At 35.7% G+C, this 21,981-nt stretch overlaps 2 protein-coding genes across 2 annotated transcripts; one reads left to right on the top strand and one right to left on the bottom strand.

Annotated features, from left to right (window-relative positions):
* Nucleotides 1-204: 204 nt before the first annotated feature.
* On the bottom strand, nt 205-1,132 carry LOC142974905 (alpha-(1,3)-fucosyltransferase C-like). The gene is made up of 2 exons (XM_076117476.1): nt 742-1,132; nt 205-481 (listed from the first exon to the last, which is right to left on the bottom strand). The coding sequence occupies exons 1-2, from the start codon at nt 1,110-1,112 to the stop codon at nt 205-207; spliced, it is 648 nt and encodes a 215-aa protein (XP_075973591.1). The 5' UTR covers nt 1,113-1,132.
* Nucleotides 1,133-4,650: 3,518 nt separating this feature from the next.
* On the top strand, nt 4,651-6,668 carry LOC142974585 (alpha-(1,3)-fucosyltransferase C-like). Its single transcript, XM_076117003.1, has 2 exons — nt 4,651-5,601; nt 5,677-6,668. Exons 1-2 carry the CDS (start codon nt 4,652-4,654, stop codon nt 5,945-5,947), a joined length of 1,221 nt encoding a protein of 406 aa, XP_075973118.1. The 5' UTR covers nt 4,651; the 3' UTR covers nt 5,948-6,668.
* The last annotated feature ends 15,313 nt before the right edge of the window (nt 6,669-21,981 follow it).

Below are 21,981 nucleotides of genomic sequence, written 5' to 3'. Positions count from 1 at the left end.
ATTATAATTACATCATTTGGATTGATTTCCGATACAAAAGAGATACAGAAATATATTTTGATATAAAGGTGAGTTTTGAGAAGCGTTCATTATGCTTTTTTATAGAAAGTTATTCAAGATATCCACAAATTAAACAGTTTCTAAAAACAATGTTACTTATAAATATAAATAGACAAGTGTTTAGTAAATATAAACAGAACAAGTCTAGCCGTGTTCGCAAACATACGGTGGATACCACCACTTTCCAAAATTCATATAATAGCTTGGCGTTTCAAATCGTTTCATATTATTGACTAATGCGCACAATTCACAATTAGGATCAGAATGTCTGGAGTCTTTTGGGTCATGATAAGAATAATATTTGTGCCATTTGAAATACTCGTAGTACTTTTCTTTATTTTCAATGAGCTCTGCGATCTTTTTTGCTAAATTGGCCATTGATTGGCTACGAGCGTTCAGGTATATTCCGTCCGGCATGAACCTGCAGAGAACAAATCTATGATATAAAAATGAAACGCTACATTTGTTTCTAAAAGCGAATCTCGGGAGTATTTTGCTAATTTTTATAGTAATCCATGGAGTACGACGAATGTTCTCAAGGAAAGGAAATTGAAAAAAAAAAATAAAGAAATGACTGTTAGCCTTGTAGGAAGTTCGCTTGCTCAGCTTAGGGGGAAAAAAATAAAAAAAGCTTTAAAGCGTACTTTACCCTCCCGTGGAAAAATCTAAAATTTTGTGTACCTTGAATAGTTCGCACCGCCTAAGACAATAGGCACTGTGTAATGCTGTAAGGCATGAAGCAACTTCTCCGTCACGTAGTCCTCGTTGAATGAGCTCTCGAACGACAAGTAGAAATAATAGTCCCTCTCTAATAAATCCAGACATCCCGTCATATTTGATTTAGGACACTTCTTAGTTCCACATTTTCCAAATATATCCAATTCTAAATAGTATTCCGATAATTCTGATCTAAGTGTATAAGCTACTTCTTTCCTCTTGTTAGCAGTGTCACAACGTGAAACGAACCAGGCAACTGCATATTGTTTAGTGCTCAATCTAGTTTTGAGTTTGCTATCTATTGGTTTCATGTCTTTAACTTTCATCCATCGCATTACTTCTTTTGGACCTATTACTTTACCCTTATTGTCCCAAACACTTATGTATCCGTATCTTGCGTTAGACTTTAACTTGTAAGTCCAGGTCCAATTAAAAAAATCGTTGTATCTACTATCACAGGTAAACCTATTGCCGGATGGTTCTTTGCTAGCAAATACGTACTTCTGTTCTGGAGATCGATACTTTGGTAACTCTGTTAATGCTGTTAGTTCGGGGACGCGAAATATAATGACATCAAATTTTGTTATGTTGTCTAAATAATTTCTATTTACTGTAGCAAAACAATTGCTTTTAGGACACTTTTCAAATGCTCTCCATCCTTGTGTTAGTCGAGCGACAGCGGGTGAGGCTATCCAAACTAATATATACTTTATATTCGAGCCCTGAAATGACTTTAGTTTTTTGCCTCCCGTGTTATTTATCTTCCATACATGGCGCTTTTTAATTATTCTTTGGTAATCTTGACTATCATCGGATATGACGGGGTAAATAGACAATAATAAGAACAAAACAACTAGAAGTAAACAGGAACCTAACATAATATAGTTTTTGACAAACATTATTCTAGTAAATGAACAAGAAGATGTTTTTTTTTTGTTATTTCACATTTGCCACAGAAACATTCAATGATATTTCTAAGTTTTTAATTAGTTCGATTAAATGAATTTCACCGTAAAAACCGAACACTAAAGTAAATAAATCATTAACAAGCACTTGGCAACTCACAATTAGTTCATGTTTCCAATCAAGTACTAACTGGTAAAAGATATTTTAATAGTGTAAGACATGAACTCACATTAGACATAATAATCTTATTAATAACATCACAATTAACAATTCTCATTGCGAATTATAGTGATGATTGTTAGTAAAATATGGCCATATTACAAATTACAGTTTTGTTAAACAAACTAAAGTGAATGAATGTTTTGTTAAAATCTCTTAGACAATTGTGTAAAACATGCTTGAACATAAATATTAAACATTTTGTTAAGGATCTATGTATGGTTGATATTCTAGTCTAAAACATATTACAAATTTACATTGAATTCAAGAGACTGCGTTACTGTTTGAAAGGTCTTGAATATTCCATTTATTAATAACTGTAGTATTTAATTCTGTGTACAATGGTTTAGATACGACGTGAAAGAACAGTAAGTAAAAAATAGTTTTTTATTTCAAATAGTATAATAATACTGATAGAACATATTATTTCTTTTTCGAGTTTTATTTTATTAAATCATTATATGCATACAAAATACTATTAGTAGGTAATAATATATCCTAATTACTTATAGACATTTACACACTTACTTTTAGTTATGGCCGCATCGATATGGCGGATTCCACCAATGAACAAAATTCATATAATAACTAGGCTTATCAAACTTTTTCTTATTGTTGATCATTGCACACAGTTCACAAACTGGATCGGTCAGGGGTGAGTCTCCTGGCTCGTGATAAGAATAATATTTGTGCCACTTGAAGTATTCGTAGTACTTTTCTTTGTTTTTAATCAGCTCATTCATTTTTTTTGCTAAATTTTCCATCGATATACCTCGTACGTTTAGATATATTCCGTCCGGCATAAACCTGCAGAAAGGAAACGCTACATTAGTATTTACCTCATAGTTGCCCATAGCCAGTTGCGCTCACCGGTCGGTTAACGGTCTGTGGGTTAAGCAACCGTTGGCGCGGTCATTCCATAGATGGGTGACCACATAGTGGTAATTGAGCTGGCTGTCTCAGTGCTTCGGAGGGCACGTAAAACGTCGGTCCAGGCTGTTGTCTACTAAGATAACAGTCGTTTAGCCACGTCAAATGCCTTCGGCCCGGGCGGCTTGAACAACTTTGACACTAGGTTGACCACGGTCGTTGTAATGCGATCGAAACGTCGGGCAGCAAATAAGGTATCCTAACCTTTAAATTTTCAATCGCGTATAAGACCCGTTGCATTATAATAATATTATGTGTACTAGTCGCGAGAGTTTAAAAACATTAAATAAACAATAGTTGCATTTATCTTCCTATGCAGAAGTTGCGTTTTAATAACGAAGAAATTAACATTTCTGAAACAGGTAATAAATGATAACCTGGTATAGTTGGCGCCACCAAAGACAATAGGAATAGTGTAGTGCTGTAAAGCACTCAGCAACTTCTCCGTCACGTAGTCTTCGCTAAAAGAGTTCTCGAATGACAAGTAGAAATAATAATCCCTCTCTAACATTTTCAAACAGTCTGGCATATTTCCTCTATGACACTGTTTAAATCCACATCGTCCAAATATATCGATTTTCAAATCATACTTGAATAATTCTGCATTGAGTGTAGCGGCAACTTCTTTCCTTTTGCTTGCGGTATTGCAGTGCGAAACAAACCAAGCAGCAGCATATTTTTTAGTGCTTAATTTATTTTTGAGTTCGTCATCTATAGGTTCCATGTCTTCAACTTTCTTCCACCGCATATCTTCTTTAGGGCCTATTATTTTGCCTTTTTTGTTCCAAACACTTATGTATGTAAATCTTACTGTAGACTTAAATTTATAAGTCCACGTCCAGTTAAAAAAGTCATTGTACCTGGTATCACAATTACTGAACCAGCCGGATGATTCCATACTAGCAAATACGTATTTCTGACGTAGTGATCTAAACTCGGGTAAATCTTCCGAGTTTAAGTTGGGGCCATGAAATATTATGACGTCAAATTGTGTTATGTTTTCAAAGAAATTTTTATTTTTTGTCGCGTAGCAATTGGTTACACGGCATTTCCTTTGAACAAATGCATTTTGGCCCTCCAGTAGTTGATAGATCGGCGTCGTAGGATTTAATGTCCACAATAATATATACTTCATAGGAGGACGTTTCGCTGGTTTTATTTTTTCATTCCGGTCTATATTTCTATTGAGCACAAATCGTTTTTTAATATTTTTTTGGTAATATCCGTGGCCATCGGATAACGTCTGAGAATGGGACGAAATTAAATATGTGACAATAATAATTAGAAAAGAACACGATAATATGCTATATTTTATTGACATATTTATTTTAGGTTTTGAGTTTATGAAGATATTAAATGATAAACTGCCGATAAAATGTTCCCAGATGCGAAAAATGTACTTTGAATTATTTTGTCTGTGTTTGAAAACTATTACATTTATTTTTTAATTTCTTTTGGTAATTTAATGTGAGGCAACCGCTCAACCACCAAATGGTACTCAAAAATTAACGATACCACTGAGCAAAATTTGTATTTATGTTGTTAATTTGTTATCATTTTCGTCCAATTTGTATTGTAACTAGTGATGACGCTTATATAATAACATAGTTATTATGAATACAACATACTACTAACTATGTACTCAATAGTAAACTCCAAATTGCAACAATCAATATTCTCACAGGAATACTCAGTAACTCTTCGCCTGAGCTACTGTCATAGATTTTAGCAGGTTCTTTAGCTGAAAACCATGTGGTAATATTATATTTATTTCATATACATAGCCTAGGATATGAGTATTTGTTAGCAAACGATCGAAATGCGAACGCAATGTGTAAAAAAAGAAATATTTTTCATAACGATATTATTGCTCGTTTTATTGATTTTCTTTAAGAAATCAAATGACGAAGTTGGAAGTCGCTACAATTTTATTCGGAGTAAAACACAGTTTATTGAGGACTGGCCTCGTGTTAGTGGTGAAAGAATAAAACAAAGTGATTTAAAATACATTTTACAATGGACTTCAAGACATAGAATTCCTTTTGTATACATGGGTAAAGGTCGCAAAGGATTTATTGCCAGACGATGTCCCTACACAAACTGCATTGTGACATCTAACAGGTCATTCTTCAGCGACTACTCAAAATTCGACGTTGTAGCCTTCGCTGGCCCAGAAATATCTCGTGCATATAATTTAAATAAATTGCCAACAAAGAGATCACTGCATCAAAAATATGTTTTTGCAAGCATTGAGTCTCCAATTTATTACCCTGTGTGTGTTAGCAAGTTTGATGGATACTTTAACTGGACGTGGACGTTTAAACTCGATTCCGAAGTACAATGGGGCTACATGACTGTAAGAGATAGTAATAACTCCGTAGTTGGACCAAATAAACATATGAATTGGATGAAATTAGAAGACATGGACCCCATTAGTGAAGAATTTAAAAATCAACTTAGAACAAAGACAAGAGCTGCAGTGTGGTTCGTTTCAAACTGCCATACAAGAAGTAGAAGAGAAAAATATGTTCTGGCATTGCAAGAAGAGTTAAATAGATACAATTTGGCAATTGACGTGTATGGTAACTGTGGAAGCTTAAAATGTTCTAAAAAAGAACAAAACAAATGTTACAAAATTATAAAAGAAAAATATTACTTTTACTTGTCTTTTGAAAATGCGTTTAGTGAAGATTACGTGACGGAGAAATTGTTACATGCTTTAGAAAATGATGCCATACCAGTAGTGTATGGAGGTGCCAACTACACTCGGTAAATAGGTATAAATATAAAATCTTATTTCAATGCTGCCACATTTTTGAGCGAATTTTTTATATTATCTTTCAGATTCATGCCAGATGGTATTTACCTAAATGCTAGAGAGCTAGGCGTGGAGAAATTAGCAGAAATGATGAATGATCTGATCAACGATATAGACAAATACTCAGAGTACTTTAAGTGGAAGAAATACTACAGTTATTATAAAAAAAGTGCGAGTGTTGAGACTGATCCTTATTGTTTATTTTGCCAAATACTGAATGACGCAAAAATGGTGGAAGAGACGACAGTATATGAAGACTTTATTAATTGGTGGAATCCCTTGAAATGTATTATATAATTAAAGTGACTTCGATAAATAATTGTTAAGTGATAAATTTATTATGAAGATGGCGACTACACTGACGACGCTGGTTTAATTACATTTTGACTTTACATAAAAGCCATAAAAATTATTTCCATTGCATTTCATTTAACGACAGAGAACGCATATACAGTCAAATGGAAAAATCCGTGTTTTGTCTTACTCATTTATGTCGCACACTATGAAATCTCAAAACAGTAGATATAAATTAATATGTGATTTATTTGTGCACTACAGAGTTTTTATTTCTTTCTTAAGTTTCATCGTTATTATAGTAGTTGTGAAGAAAAGCGAATTTTTAATATCAAAAATATCGGTTTTCGAAGGAACTGGTCTGAATTCTGCAAAGGCGCCTAAAATCAAGTACATTTTACTTTGGACCAACCCTAAAAATAATTTGTTTGCCGACATACTAGAAGAAGAGGAAAGTATATTTGTGAAAAAAAATTGCATATGTTCAAATTGTATAATTACAGCTAATAGGAGTATGCTGGGTAGTGTTAGTTTGTTTGATGTTATCGTTTTTAACGGACCAGATCTTGTACATATGAAAGAAGATGAATTACCAGATGACCGGTCCCCACACCAGAAGTACGTATTTGCAAGCATGGAAACACCTACACATCTTCCATTATGCACTAATAAATTCGACGGATTCTTTAACTGGACTTGGACTTATCGGCTGGATTCAGAAGTACGGGCGAGCTTCATCACAGTCAGAGGTGGTTTTGGTGACATCGTAGGCCCTAAGAAAATCATGAACTGGTTAGATTGGAATTATATGGGAAGTGTTAGTAGCGTAATAAAAGATAAACTAAGGAAGAAAATAAAGGCAGTCGCTTGCTTTTTACCAAACTGTAATACTATTACTAGACATGAGATATTTGCGTCGGACCTTCAATACTATTTGTTAGCATTTGATCTGAACGTGGACATATATGGATGTAATGAGCTGCAATGTCCCGGTGGCCACCCAAATTGTTACGATGTTGTGAACTCATATTATTTTTACTTATATTTTGAAAATGATTTCGATGAGGATTATGTGACGGATAAGTTAATGATACCTATACATCATAACGCAGTCCCTATAGTTTATGATGCAGTTAACTACAGTCGGTGAGTATATTGAAATCGTGAATTTATTTAACTTGGCATTTGTTACCTTGGTCATAAAAAACTACTCGTACCGATAGCAACGCTGAAATCAAATAGTTGAATTTCAATTTCCAACTACTGTTTAATTAAATTTTATACTTGACATGTTTTTTTTGGTACAGGAATATTTCTGTAACTTTTCAATGTTATATTAAAATTTAGGAGAAGTTTTTAGAGAAAGCAATTTTATATTTTTTATGTGTAGGGGGTTCAGTAGAAGGGTGAAAAACGTTATATTTCAATGGACTATTTTGGTAGTTACACCTAATTTTCATTGTCATGAAAATAAATCTATTTGCCACTCAGAAGTTTTTTTTCTACTGCAGGTTTCTACCTCCCGGGTCATACATACATGGAAAACAATTGGGAATCGTACCTTTAGGGAATAAGATTGTGCAACTAATGAATAACCCTATGCAATATGAAGAGTATTTTCGATGGAGGAATCATTATTCATATCATAAAACATCTGACAGTATAATGACTGACCAATATTGTCAATTGTGTGCGGTCTTGAATAGCGATAAAATAGTTAGAACGTCAGTGTACGAAGAATTACGCAAGTGGTGGAATCCCAATAATATAAATTGCAAATAGATTTGTAAATTGTGAGTGATGAGCAAAAACTTTTGATCCGTATACAATAAGTAAAGTACTGAGAACTTTGAATACACCTTTTAGATTTGCGGTCATCAATGGCTATGAAGATATAAGAAGAGATCGCGAGGAAACTCTGCATGCAATATAAAATCCCTAACCTGTATGTAGGCTAAATTATTGGTAAATAATATTTAAAATGTTACAGAATTGATTGTTATTTCGACTATGACAATGGCCATAATTTCCACACTTTCTTATTTCAACGTTATTATAATTATAATGGGAATACGGAAATGGACACGAACACACAATCATTTAACTTTGGAATGCCTGACGTTTCGCAGGATACACTAGCCGTGGTCACGCGCTGTCTTTACCACGAGACATTTCATAGTAAAATGCGTGCTCCATGATATACATATATTATGTAAGTAATAAACAAAGTATACATATATCAAATATACAATTTCATATAAGCTTGCCACAAACGCAATTTAATTATTGAGTATCCGAAGCCTAATCGAGTAGTTTCGATGGTAATAGCAATTGGCTCAATTCGACAATACCTTAGTTACGTATGTGAATGTAAATTGATTACATACAATTAACACGTGGCACATAATTAGACTGTCGATTACATTTGAATACATTTCAAACGCTTTGCCTAAAGGGATTTCGATTCGAGCATTCAATTACTAATCGACTGTTTAATTAAAATCGTTTTAATTAGGTACTATTGACAACTATTTTTTTTTTAAATAATAAGGCGGCCCAAGACCTACCTTTGAAAGCAATGCATGTATTATGAACTGTTAAAATATAATGAACTATGGGTTTAGTCAAGTAAGAAGAAAAGTTTTTAGTTCAGTCTACGTATAAGTATTATTTATAATATTTACAATTATGATAGAGATTTTCGGCTTCCTAACATACTAATTGTTGTAAGGATAACGATTAGGTAATATAAAACGTAAAAATTAATCGCCAAATCAGTTGCTAAGAGCTGTAATCCAGAACGTCTCAAATAATTTGATCTTTGTTTTTCTAAAATCACGGGAAAGGTTCGATGGAGAGAAAAAACAAAAACAAAAGCTAAGAAAATACGTGCGAGAAGCTACGCGGCTCAGTTATAATTTCACAATTTTGTGTTTAAAAAATTCAAGGACCAGTGTTATACAAAATCATTGTAAAATTTTTGTATGCATTCTGTCGTGCTAAAAGGTTATCTGTCGCTAGCAAAGAGAACACAGCCTCCCTATGGAGCCGCCGTGTCTCGTTCCCCGGCAGACCTCGTAAATGGGTCAAGGTAAAAATTGCCTGCGTTTAAACACAACACTCTGTAGACATTAGATATTCAAGTACATTTTCTATAGGTACGTGTGAAATGTTGAATCATGAATACTGTTTGAAAATTGCTCTATTTCACCATCCAAATATAGATTTTTGTTAGTTTGGCATAAAGATTTTTACAGTTATTTTTCTACGACATCTTTCATTATATTTTGAAGATAAGCTATAGAGCATTTTATCCACAGGTGATTCGTGATACTGGCCCATAATTTATTCATATTTTCTGCTCAATATAGTAGTTTTCACACATCTTTTATTAGTTCGTTAATTGAACGGATCCGTTTTTAACTAGACTAGGTCATGAGTAGGTAATTGTACACCGAATTTACCTATTTGTTGTTTTGTTATAAAATGCATAAATAACACTGTTTACTTTTTGCGGGAATGGTTTTCATCGAGGTCATATAAATTATTTTAACAAAAAAAAGAAACTAGATAAAGCTATAATTTCTTATTACGTACAATAAAAGAGTATTTTGTCCCGGTGATATTATTCACCGGATACCTATTTCCATGTTCGATAAATATATCAATCACACGCATACGATACTGATCATTACGACCAAAATCAATTTGAAATAGAAGCTTGTTATTGTACACTTACGATAAAGATATCTACAACGGACATTCTTATGACGCAATTTCGTTCAATTGAAACGTTGTATAAGAAACTCTAGAACACAAAAGAGAATCAGAATAAGGCAAGCCATGAAACCTTTGCCCTAAGATTAAGATCAGCGAACGGGACTTAAGGGAACAATACCTTCGACGAAAACCTTTCTTCAGATAATACCGATTGTTCTAACTTTTTGAACTCAATTCACACTGATTGCCTGAAGGTTATGCAGCATCACGAGAATATTAAAACTGTTAAGATCAATAGGAAATTCAGCGATAAAAGTTTACTTTCCTTTCTTTTGTGATGATTTCTTTGACAGTCTTTTTTATTTTTACTTTTATAGACAGGTGAGTTAATTAATCAAATGCTTTCAAATCTCTAACTTTATGAAACGGCCAGCTAGTATTTATAGCTTATTTAAAATTGTTAAATGATATTAGAAGTGCCTTTGTAACACAGAACACGGTGTCCGTAAAAATATTTTAATAAGAAATTAAATGGTGTAATTTCCTTTGATTAAGTATATGCAGCCCAAAATGTCATCAACAAAAACACTGATAACTTATATCAAAAGAGCGCACCCCCAAAGTACTCAAGTCTTACAAAGATTACGAACTCAGTGGCTTAGCGTTTTCGTGGCTCGATCGTTGCATATAAAGTGCGAACTCTGACATAAGTACGAAACTTGAGGATTATCGTGAGCCTTGTGGATTAAAACTAAACAACGTCACATATTGAGCGGTACAAGGTGACATATTACCAACGTATTACGAACTTAGTTCAAAGGATGATTACATCCGTCGTGTTATTGTTTGATATTAAGGCCATCTGTACTGATGTCATATTGTAATATCCGCTTGTAAATTATTGTGATTATGAAATGCCTCGAGGACGAATTATTAGAGGAGATAGGGTGTTAATTCACATTGAGATAGGTAGCTTATAGAGTAGGTAATATGGGAGCATTAATATAGTGTTTCACGTAATTATGACTTTTCCTAAACGTATTATAAAATACTAACTCTTAAGACTGATGCGATCAGTTCTTGCACGAAATTAAAACTGAAAAATAAAATTTTTCAATAACAATTCCATAATTTTTTTGTTTCCATTGATTTACCACCGGTTTCTGAGGTGCATGTAGCGGTAGTTTATTTATTCAATAGCGTTTAAGCTCATATAAAAATGATAGTTAGAATAGATCAACTATCGCTTAATTTAAGTCAGAAACCGGGTACTAGACTGGACCTAAATAATGTATGTTAAATTAAGCTTTGAACGCAAGGCATCATTGAGCGCTAAGTACTCTTTTCGAAAAGAAAATGCGATCATGATTATAATACCTTTTTTAGCCCGAAGACCCTTTAAAAAGAGTTGACTCCACAATAAATTATTGTACGTATCTTAACCTTGGCTTTGAAACATAAAGTCGCTGCGATGCAAAAGCAAGTGCTTGGAATTGAAAAGTCGGCGCGGTCTTAAAGCTTCGACGAGTATTTTTCAAAAGGCACGTGGAGTTAGAGACGTCAAAGGCACGATAGAAAAAGAGTGGTGAGGGCTTGTTTGATATTAGATAAGTTCTTTTACAAATTCACGTTTTAATCAAGAGTTAGCTTTTGCAAATTGACATGAATATATATAATCAACTCAACTCACATTTGTTGTGGGAACTTTGTAAAAGCGTGTTAATACACGCACAATAATTTATTATATAGCTACTATTATTTCTATTAAGAAAAGATCTTAGGAATATAGGATGTAATCGTTTTTGGAGATTTCTGTTGCGCAGTGACAGTGCAAGGGCTCCGGATTCAAAAATTGTCAGTGATAGACCCGCGTGTTTCGCAGAACAAATAATTTGGTCTTGTATTTAACCTCTGTTCACACTTTTCTGCTTGCCACCAGGTGTTTTAAGAGGTTGAAAAAAGTGTGTATGTCTCGGTTATTACAAAACCCTTAGAAATCAAACACATAAAACCACAATTTTAAGTAACCCTGATTACCCAAAATCAGGTCTTGACACTGAAGAAGTCATCGTTTACTCTGGTATAAAATGTTTCGCAAAATGTCATGTACATAAAGCAAGTCAATGTAATCTTTAGTATGTAGTAGGCCTTACTGAAGTAGAGTGCGATCGTGCTTATCGCAGGCGCGGCGATCTGATGACGACGAGTAACTATGAGTGGCCATGTTCTAACTACACATCCCTATGAAATATACCAGTACATGCGTATCGTATAGTAACTATGAGTAATGACAATACGGACAACAAAAATACTTTCAGTCGTACTAAAAAAATGTGCTGAGATCCTGTGTAGTGCTTTTAATTTGTAATAGATGGCGGTTTTCTCAACTAAAACTACGTACACTTTTTCAGACCGTGCATTGATGTAATACATGATTTAACATAATATATTGTTAACGATAACCTTACTAGAGTTTTGCTGCCTTTTTGGCTTCAGCATTTTTATTCATAACTTCGCTATAGTGCTACGTTTTGTAAGTAACCAAAAAGTAATGTGTACTTATTTACTTCAACTGACTATGATTAGAACCACTCGTTTATTTCAATACAAGATATCTACCATCCTTACATAGTAAGGACCAACAAACAACAATAAAAACCTAATTAAATAATTCAAGCACATTAAATTCCAGACTTTATTATATAACCTGGTGAATCGAGGCTGATGAAGTAATCTATAAATAATTTTCATTTAGCTTTCAGGGGCTGTCAAAAAGCTGCCAGTGTTACGAGTAGCGGAGTTATTAAAAATTAAAAAATCATTTAGCGGGGAAGTTGGCGGTTTGGGGTGAAGGCTTATCGTAACCGCCGGATCAGTGGGCGTCGGTAAATCTCTCTAGGAGTTATGTATTTGTCTAGCAGTTGTATCGATAAACTTAGTAGTGACAGCTTATAGATTTTCCCTCTTATTCATAAACATACTATAAACCTATTTTAGTTAAAAAGCTACTATAATATGTTTTCTCTTTTTCATTTCGCTAAGGAGTGAAAGAAACAAAACACTTAAGCCTTTTATTACTTCATATATTTTTAGGAATAAGAGGGTTTATCTTTATAATTTCTATTGGGTTAAAATATGTATTGAGGTATATAATAGTTCTTTAGGTACAGTCTCTACGCTACCACTTACTAGCTTAACAGACGTTTTCCTGTGCTTCAAATCGTCTCCAAGTGTGTGTCACTTATTATGATGGAAGGTCTGATATTAAGGTACATGTCTGTAATACGATAATCTCTTTGTTAGGAAGCTTCTGTGCATCTAATGCAAGGTATAAGCCTCCTGTTATTTACACTATTCATACCAGCTATAGTTAGTCTAAGGTACGATTCAGACCAACCGGCTAGCGTCGGCCCGCATCGGAACGGAGCCGTACGCGTGCCGCGGCAGCCGAACGTGTGCCGCGGCAGCCGAACGCGTCCGCCGGAGCCGTACCGCTACTGCGGTATGCGTACGGCTGCCGCGGTAGCCGCACGCGTGCCGCGGCAGCCGACAGCGTCCGCTGGAATCCAATCATATGTCTGGACTAAAGAAATTAGTTTTTCTTCCGTATCCATTTTTGATTTTAATATGTTAACTGTCGCTTGAAGAACACAACTTCAATGATTCGCTAGTTGCTGCACCGTAATCTCCGTTCGTATTTCACGACGCACAGCTGACCGGCTCCGAACGGACCCGACGGCAGCCGATTGGATGCCGACGGCGCCGTTCGGAGCCGGTCGGGGCCGGTCGGCCGTCGCGACAGCCGAACGCATTCTGCGACAGGTCGCGGCAGGTCGCGACGCGTCGCGGGATGCCGACGGAGATAGCTATGCGTAAGTTGCTTGCAAATATGAACTGTATTTACTGTTGATACAATTCAATGTTCTTTACCGCATTGTAAAATGCCGCCCGGTCCGGCCCGACGCGAGCCGGTTGGTCTGAATCGTACCTAACAATAAATAAAATATGACAGTGTTCATAAAAATTACAGAAAGGATTATAACAGTTAAGTTTACACGCATGTAGGTGATCTTTGCTAAGACTATTATCAGGTACTAGAAACATCTAGTAAAATGCTACTTTATTTTACTGTGGAAAAAGGACATCTTAAATACACGCTCTGCCTTTTACATCCGTAATTTAGTACATTATTCATCAATGTAAAGACACAACGGCCACTGAATACAATAGAAAGATTCCCAAGGCCTTACATAAAAACTTTATGAAAAGTTTCAAACATGGAGGTATTAAAACATCAAACAAGCCTTTACAGGCCTTGTAAGAGTTATTCAGAAATTTTCATTTGTTTCAAAGAACGAAGATTCCGACAAAGTTCTCCTTTTAATACACTGCGTTTCAGGTTCTAAGATTGTTCCACTTTGTTAAAAGAGGCACTATTGGTGTTGTTTTGTTGATGTCATTACTAATCACAAACTACAGTCAAGTACATTTTATTAGAAACAATGCCTAGTTAGAAGTTGGTGCCAGACATTCTATTGAATAAACAATAAATTTTACAGGTGATAGTTTCACCTGTAAAATTTCACAGAATCTAAATAGATATTTTCATGGTCATCTGTTAAGAACAAACATTTTCCCTCTAATTGAGGGTATAAAAAGCTATAACAAATCCATGGTTCATCAGGAAACAAATATAATATCGGATATGGGCCGTACAAAGCCGAGTAATAGAAAAGGTAGAAATAGATCAAAGATTTTCGCTTGTTAACTGGGCTTGCTCAGCGGTCTGGGGCTTAGCTTTTGTGGTATTGAAAAATCGATGTCAGAAATGAAAGGGGGAAACGATAAGAGGCTGGAGAGATGAGGTCACTTGTGCAGAACGTAAGGCTTAACTTTCTATAACATATTAAAGTTTCAAGTTATTACTTCATTTCGAATGTTATAAAACGTGAAAGTTTGATCTTAAGGGTAATAAAGCGCCTGCAGTTGTAATGAATCTACTTTTAATATTGATTCTACCTAGGCTTATAAGTTACGTAACTTGCATAAGGAAATAGTACTTCCTGTATGTTAATAAAATTGAAATTATAGATTTTATTTTGATACGTGCGGAATTGCCTACCGAAGCTAGAAAAAAAGTAGGTATGTAATTTGAAGTAGGTATGTATACAGTATACATCCGCTGTTGTACAACAATAGAATTAAATAATAATTTTAGATATCTATACAATATTATACATATTTTAATTATCAATATTGTGAGTGATAATGAGTTTAAGTAATAGATAATTTAATTTCACCAAGTGTCTGCCTTTGCTATCTAAATCAAGTGATTTCGATGTTTGAATACAATTATTATATTGAATAACAATGCTATTATAACGTACCAGTCAGCTGTAGTCTTAGACTAACCTCGAGCAAAAAATATTATAATTTGTACTTCAGCAGGTTATTTCAATAAAACAAATTCCGCAGCTAGTTGGGGAGGAGGGAGGTACGTACGGAGAGGGTCACTTCCCTGACCTGTTGCGCTATCCGGGCTAAGGTCAAACAAGGCCCTCTAATATCACTGAATATTTTATCACTTGTGTGTATCCTTATGACGGTTTTGTTTTTGTTTTCGAGAAAAAATACCAACGAGTGTTGTTGAGAAAGTTATCAAATATAAAAATGCTTTTGTCTGTGGAACTGAAATGAAAAATATATGAGAATTTTTTGAAGGATTCGTTGTAGTGTGCCTACTGTGTGCTTTTAGTAAATTTTATACATTGAAAGTGTCTGTGGTTATTGCTTTTTGGTTCGTCGGATAATTGCTCAAACCTTTTTGGTAGGTGTAACAAAAAGTGGAGAAAAGATGAAAAAGTTCTTGCATTGCGACTTTTAAACAAACTTACCATGTTTCGCAAAATTATTAAAAAAAAGATTAATAAGTAACACTAGCTGCTACAGTTTATAGACATCTCCTAGCTAGAAGGAGGATAGTACAAGCAACAATTTATAAAAATGTAGAAATAAATATACACCATACGCCACTAAACCATAGAGCTAAATGTCCGACAGCCGTCGAGAGACAAAAAAACCTTTGTTTAAAAATTTACATCTACAACTTCCGTTTGACAAATCTTCTTTGAAGTCAATGTTACAAAGATTCACACTATAGTTGAATGGTAATTGGCTATTGTTGACAACCTTTTGTTTCAGTGAAAATTTTATTTCCTTGCCCGCGGCTTTATCATTGTCCAATCTGTGTTACAAAAAAGTAATTCGTTAAAAGTACCTGTATCAAAAGATTTGAAAAAAAAACTATGATTGTGGTATCACGGCAAATTATATTTTAAGGCGATTAACACACTGCCCCGCATCATGCTGCATATTGCGTGTCGACGCACCTACGAGCGTTCCTGCGGGAGTGCAGATCTGCATCATCGTGCGGGTTTTTTGCGCACTCACGCGCGTAGGTGTGTTTTGTAGATTCACGCACGGCGGCTCTCATTTATTCGCCGTTCTCTGTGGTGGTCGTGCAGTACTGAGCATCACGATAGTCTTGATAAAAATCACGCGCGGCACTGCGGGATTCGGTGTGCCATACCTTGCGTCTCGCCCCGCACCTACGCGCGGGGGTGCATGTTTCTCCGCGTGTATGCGCGTGATCCGCATGAAAGCGCGTGGATGCATTTTCTGTGTGTTAGACTATGCGTGTTTTCCATACAAACGGAGATACTTACAAGCAACGTTCGAACACGCATTCACGCGCTACGCTGCGTGGTGCGGGGCAGTGTGTTAAGCGCCTAAAACTATATTTTTCTGCAATAATAACTAAAATACTTATATAATTATTTTATCCATTTATAAATAAAACCTGTGTTTGTTAACTTTACCTTCACCTCTATACGTCTAAACACATTTGGACAAAATTTGGTACGACGTCAGATACACAATAATTAAACTTCGAGCTTACTAACGGTAGGTATAATATAGATTATATAGTATAAATTGTCCACATTAACAATACATTCCAAATAAAAAGCTAATTAAATACAAGTAAGGTGTAATTAATAGAAAAAGAACTAGCATGTTTATCTATATACTAGCTGACCCGCACAACTTCGCTTGCGTCACATAAGAGAGAATGCGTCATAATTTTCCCCGTTTTTGTTACATTTCTCGTTGCGACTCCGCTCCTATTGGTCGTAGCGTGATGTTATATCACCTCCTCAATAAATAGGCTAACGAAATATTTTTTCAAAGCGGATCCGTAGTTCCTGAGATTAGCGCGTTTAAACAAACAAACAAACAAACAAACTCTTCAGCTTTATAATATTAGTATATACCTATAAATAAGTGCCTAGTATATCAATGTAAATACTAAACCTATATTATACTAAAAGTATTGCTATTGAAACATTTATAAACTCAATAAATTGGCTGGCTAGAGAAAGAAGTTTCTTAACATTTAACAAGGCGAGTTAGTCGAAGTTCTAACAAACAGGTGAAGCTTATTATTGTCTAGAGCTACCTCCAGCTTTAACAGTTTATACGTGCACAAGATAATGTAATAGGTAATTTGATTAAACGAACTTATACTAAACTAGCTGACCCGGCAAACGTTGTTTTACCATGTAAATTTAAAAAAAAATATTGTCACTTAGGGGTATGAAAAATAGATTTTGGCCGATTCTCAGATCTACTCAATATGCCCACAAAATTTCATGAGAATCGGTCAAGCCGTTTCGGAGGAGTACGGCAACGAAAACTGTGACGCGAGAATTTTATATTATAGATATTTTTTTTTTGTGAATCTAAACCATTCTCAGATCCCCTTGAATACACACAAAAAATTTCATCAAAACCGGTCCAGTCTTTAAGAGAAGTTCAGTGACATACACACTTACAGAAGAATTATATATGTAAAGAAGATGTACGGTTTTCACCGTATCTCTTTGAGGAGTTGATATTGATAATGATAACTAAAGTTGATATTGAATGAAACTAGGAAATTAACTGAATGAATGTATTGAGTCCACTTGTAAAGTAATGATAAATGATAGATGTTGCTATGACGCGAACCGAACGTGAACTGACTAACATATGAAATGTATGGAAAATTAATACAGATTGATTTTGCTTACAATGCATAATTGCAATGTGCGGTTGCACCGTACATACTCCCGGGCGGGAAGTGACTAATGATGAGAAATGATGCGGATGGTGTAGTTAGTATGATCTGATGATACAGGGTGATAAAACAATTGATCTTAAATGGCTATGTTAGTAGATGATGTTCTAAAACTACACTTCTTAATGATTGGTGAAGTTGCCCTATCTTGTACACAAACACTCGAATTGCTTTGTATACTCGCGCACTGATTCACATGGACCACTTCACTCGCGTTATCGTTATGATTCGGGATATCACTCACACACATATCACTAGCACTGGCACGATAGTGTACGCTGGATGGTGCAGATGTAGACGCCAACTGCACGCTGTGGGCTCGTCGCCAACGTACGAAAAAGTACATAGCGAAGGCTAGCCCTGCCGCCCCCACGAAGTAGATCGCCACGTAATGATGGACATCGTGAAAAGACACACCGTCATCGACGGGCGCCTGTTCTGAGGCTGCTTTCATCTGTTTTATTTGTTCAGATATATTTTGCAGAGATGATTGGTAGCTTTCTTCCTTGTAGTTGTTGATAGGTAGTGATAAATTGATTATGTTATTTACTGGAGGTATTTCTACGGCGATAATGTCAGGCTTAATTTTTAAATCAGTCGTCTGTTGTTTGTGTGACGTAATTATGAATGTCTCACCTTTAATAATACAATTGTTTCCGAGCGCAAATATATTCACTCCAGTCACCTGTTCAGTAGTAATTTGATCTCCGCATATGATCCGCAGAGTGCAATGACCACAACATGTGATTATAAATGTATTTATTGTATTAAGCTCGGTCCATGTTGTTTTGCAGCTAGCGGTGATAGTTGTACAGGTATCTCCTTTTTGATTTTTGATGCAAAAATTTTGGTCTGAATCTCTTTGATAAATTGGTTTTTGTAACTGACAAAGGTTTGTATTGGCATTTAATTTGGTGCATTTTTGGAGATCATTTGCTGAAATTGGTACGTAGGTGTCTTTTCTGATATTGATAGCGATGTAATCTGATATTAATACAACGTTGAGCATGGCGTTTTCTTCAACTTGGTGTTGGATTGGAATCATGTGATAAATGTCGTAACTCTCTCGATTAACTAAAGGAATTTGTATTTCGAATATGAAGTATTCACGAGTCATACGTGCTTTTACTTGCATTATCTGGTAGATCTTGTATAAGTCTGTCACAATGCTGTTGATAGGTAAGGAAAGTTCTTTGGGCAACTGATTTGAAATTATGTTTAACTCATCTTGAAGTTGAGCTGGTGTTATAATATGAACATTGAAGTGTTGGACATTGGTGATCGAATCCAATAATGAGTCTTGAATTTGCTTTAAACTATTAAGAATGTTGTTAGCAATCAAAGTTGATAGGATAAAATCTTCTGTGATTTCTACTTTTTCCACCTCATTTTTTAATTTAGTAACAGCTTGATCTAGGTTTATCAGGTGTTGATTGAATATTTTATGTTGTTTTTCCATTGTTTCTTCTACTCGTTTTAGCAAGTTGTTTTCTGCTTCAATGATAGAGGTCTGATTTCGCCATAGCAATGATAATTGTTTTTGATTTTGCCTAACCATGGCAATGTCTTTCTGATATTGTTCGGCGAAACGTTCGTCCAGTACGCCGAAAAGACTATTTGCAACGTAGCCAATCCCATTGATAAGACCACGTCGCGTGCGCGTACGCGCTCCAAAGTGCTGATTTAGCAACATGCGGTCGTAGTATTCCAATTCCATGAATCTGTGACGTAATTGTAACATAATAACGTCACAGTGGGACCTTCTTTTTGCTTGTGTACACAGATTTTCCAGATGTTTCATATAAATGTTAAATATGTTTGATCCACGCCAATACGGCTGCATGTCGTAATAAACTATTATTTTCCACTGATCTTGGATTAGGCTCATTTCTGATACTCTGTCAAAATAAATTGCTTGATTGCTTTGTAAATGTGTTATATTATGTGCGCCTTGTACGTTGCAAATCAAAGATAATATTAGCAGTGCTGAATAAATTAGTGTAGAAAGGCAACTGAGTCCCCTATTTGTTTGAGCTTGATTGTCTAGCAACGGTGTTGAGTTATCTGGTTGATCTGAAGTTGACGTTTGTTTATCAGGCTCGTCGACGGAGCAGTCTAGTAAAGGAGTTAGTTTGATGATAGGTCGACGCATGAGGCCATTTTTCGTTTGAAGTGTGACTACTCTTACATAGCCGTCACTCCCGGGGTGCACTTGAGTCACCCGTCCCATCGCCCACTTTCCTGCTGGTAGATTGGCGTCCTGAATTAACACTAGGTCGCCAACCTTCAAGTTTTCTCTTGATCGTCTCCACTTGCTCCTCGTGTTTAATTGTGTCAAATATTCTCCACGCCAGCGCTTCCAAATATCTTGATAAATTCTTTGAGATAGATTCCATCTTGTGCGTAGATCTCTCTCTGTTTCATAGAGTGTTAGGTTTGGTCCACTTGCTAAGAAGTGAGCTGGAGTGAGATAGTTTAAGTCAGCTGGATCCTCAGTTAACGGGCATAACGGTCGGGAATTTAGACAACCTTCCAATTGATAGAGCACTGTACTAAATTCCTCGAAGGTCAATTTTTGTTCCCCCACAACTCTTTTCAAATGATACTTAAGGCTCTTTACAGCCGCCTCCCATAATCCTCCTGCTGATGGCCATGAGGGTGCGTTAAAGTGCCATTCGATTCCTATCTTTGTTATTTCCGCCTGAAAATCTTCATCAAATGTTCTCAAAATTTCCTGATATTCGTTTTGCAAAACTTTGCTAGCTCCAATGAAATTCGTTCCCTGATCACTGTATAAATTGCTTGGTAGTCCTCGCCGGGCAATCATCCTACGAAGAGCTGCTATGAATGCTGACGACGTCAAATCAGAGACTAATTCCAAGTGAATGGCTTTCGTTGCTAAGCATATGAATACGGCAACATATCCCTTGGTCGTCTTGATCCCCCGTCCCTTATTTGCCTTGATAAAAACATGACCTGTATAGTCGACACCAACATTTTGAAAGGGGCGAGATGGGTTCGTCCTTTCTGGAGGTAAGTCTCCCATAATTTGGTGCTGATTGCTAGGGTTATAACGACGACATTTAACACAACGTCGAACTTGGAACTTGACCGCTCTGAGTCCGCCAACGATCCAATACTTTTGACGTATAAATGCTGATGTTAGCTGAGGTCCGCCATGAAAGGTTAGAATGTGACACTCGTCAATGATAAGTTTCGTTAAATGACATGTTTTTGATAGGATTATGGGATGTTTCATTTGATGATCGATGTTTGCACGATTGAGCCTTCCCCCGACTCGAAGAACACCGTCCTTATCCAGGTAAGGATTCAGGTTCAATATTTTGCTTTTATTTGATATAGGTTTACCTTGTTTCAATTTATGTATTTCTTCTATAAAATCTATTTCCTGTACATATTTAATTAGTTTTAATTTAGCGACTCTTATTTCTTGTAATGTCAAGTGTTTTGTTACCGGTATTTCATTAAATCGCAATTTTCTGAATAGTCTTAAAAGCATAGCATAAACGTTGGAAAGTTTTGTGAATGAACTGTATTTTGAAATTAGATACTGTATTATGCTGCTGCTTTCGGTGTTTTGCTGAGTTACATTAACTTGTAACTTTTTGATATTTTTTATTTCTTGATCTGTTGTGTAACTGAATGATTTAGGTTGCTTGTCAGGGTCGAACATAGAAAGCCACGAAGGACCCTTCCACCACAGAATATGATCTTCAAGCTGACTCACGTTCAAGCCTCGACTGGCACAATCCGCTGGGTTATCTGATGATTTGACGTAGCGCCAGCAACTTGAAGGCATGATAGTAGTTATCTGACGTACTCGATTTGCTATAAATGATTTCCATCTTGCTGGGTCACCATTTAGCCATCCTAACACAATCATTGAGTCGATCCAGCCGTAAATACTTAGGTTGTAATTCGATAGACACTGTTGTACTTTTGAAATCATTTTTGAAAGTAATAGAGCTCCTGATAACTCTAACCTTGGAAGTGAAACTGCTTTGCTGGTTGGTACTAGTCTCGTTTTCCCCACTAGTAGCACTGGTGTTGACTGATTACACCCTTTGACTCGACAATATATCACGCACGCGTATGCTTTTTGGGACGCATCGCAGAAACC

This window comes from Anticarsia gemmatalis, chromosome 8 (genome assembly GCF_050436995.1).
Source record: "Anticarsia gemmatalis isolate Benzon Research Colony breed Stoneville strain chromosome 8, ilAntGemm2 primary, whole genome shotgun sequence".
In the NCBI taxonomy this organism is placed as follows: Eukaryota; Metazoa; Arthropoda; class Insecta; order Lepidoptera; family Erebidae; genus Anticarsia; species Anticarsia gemmatalis.
This window is presented reverse-complemented; position numbering and strand designations above follow the sequence as displayed.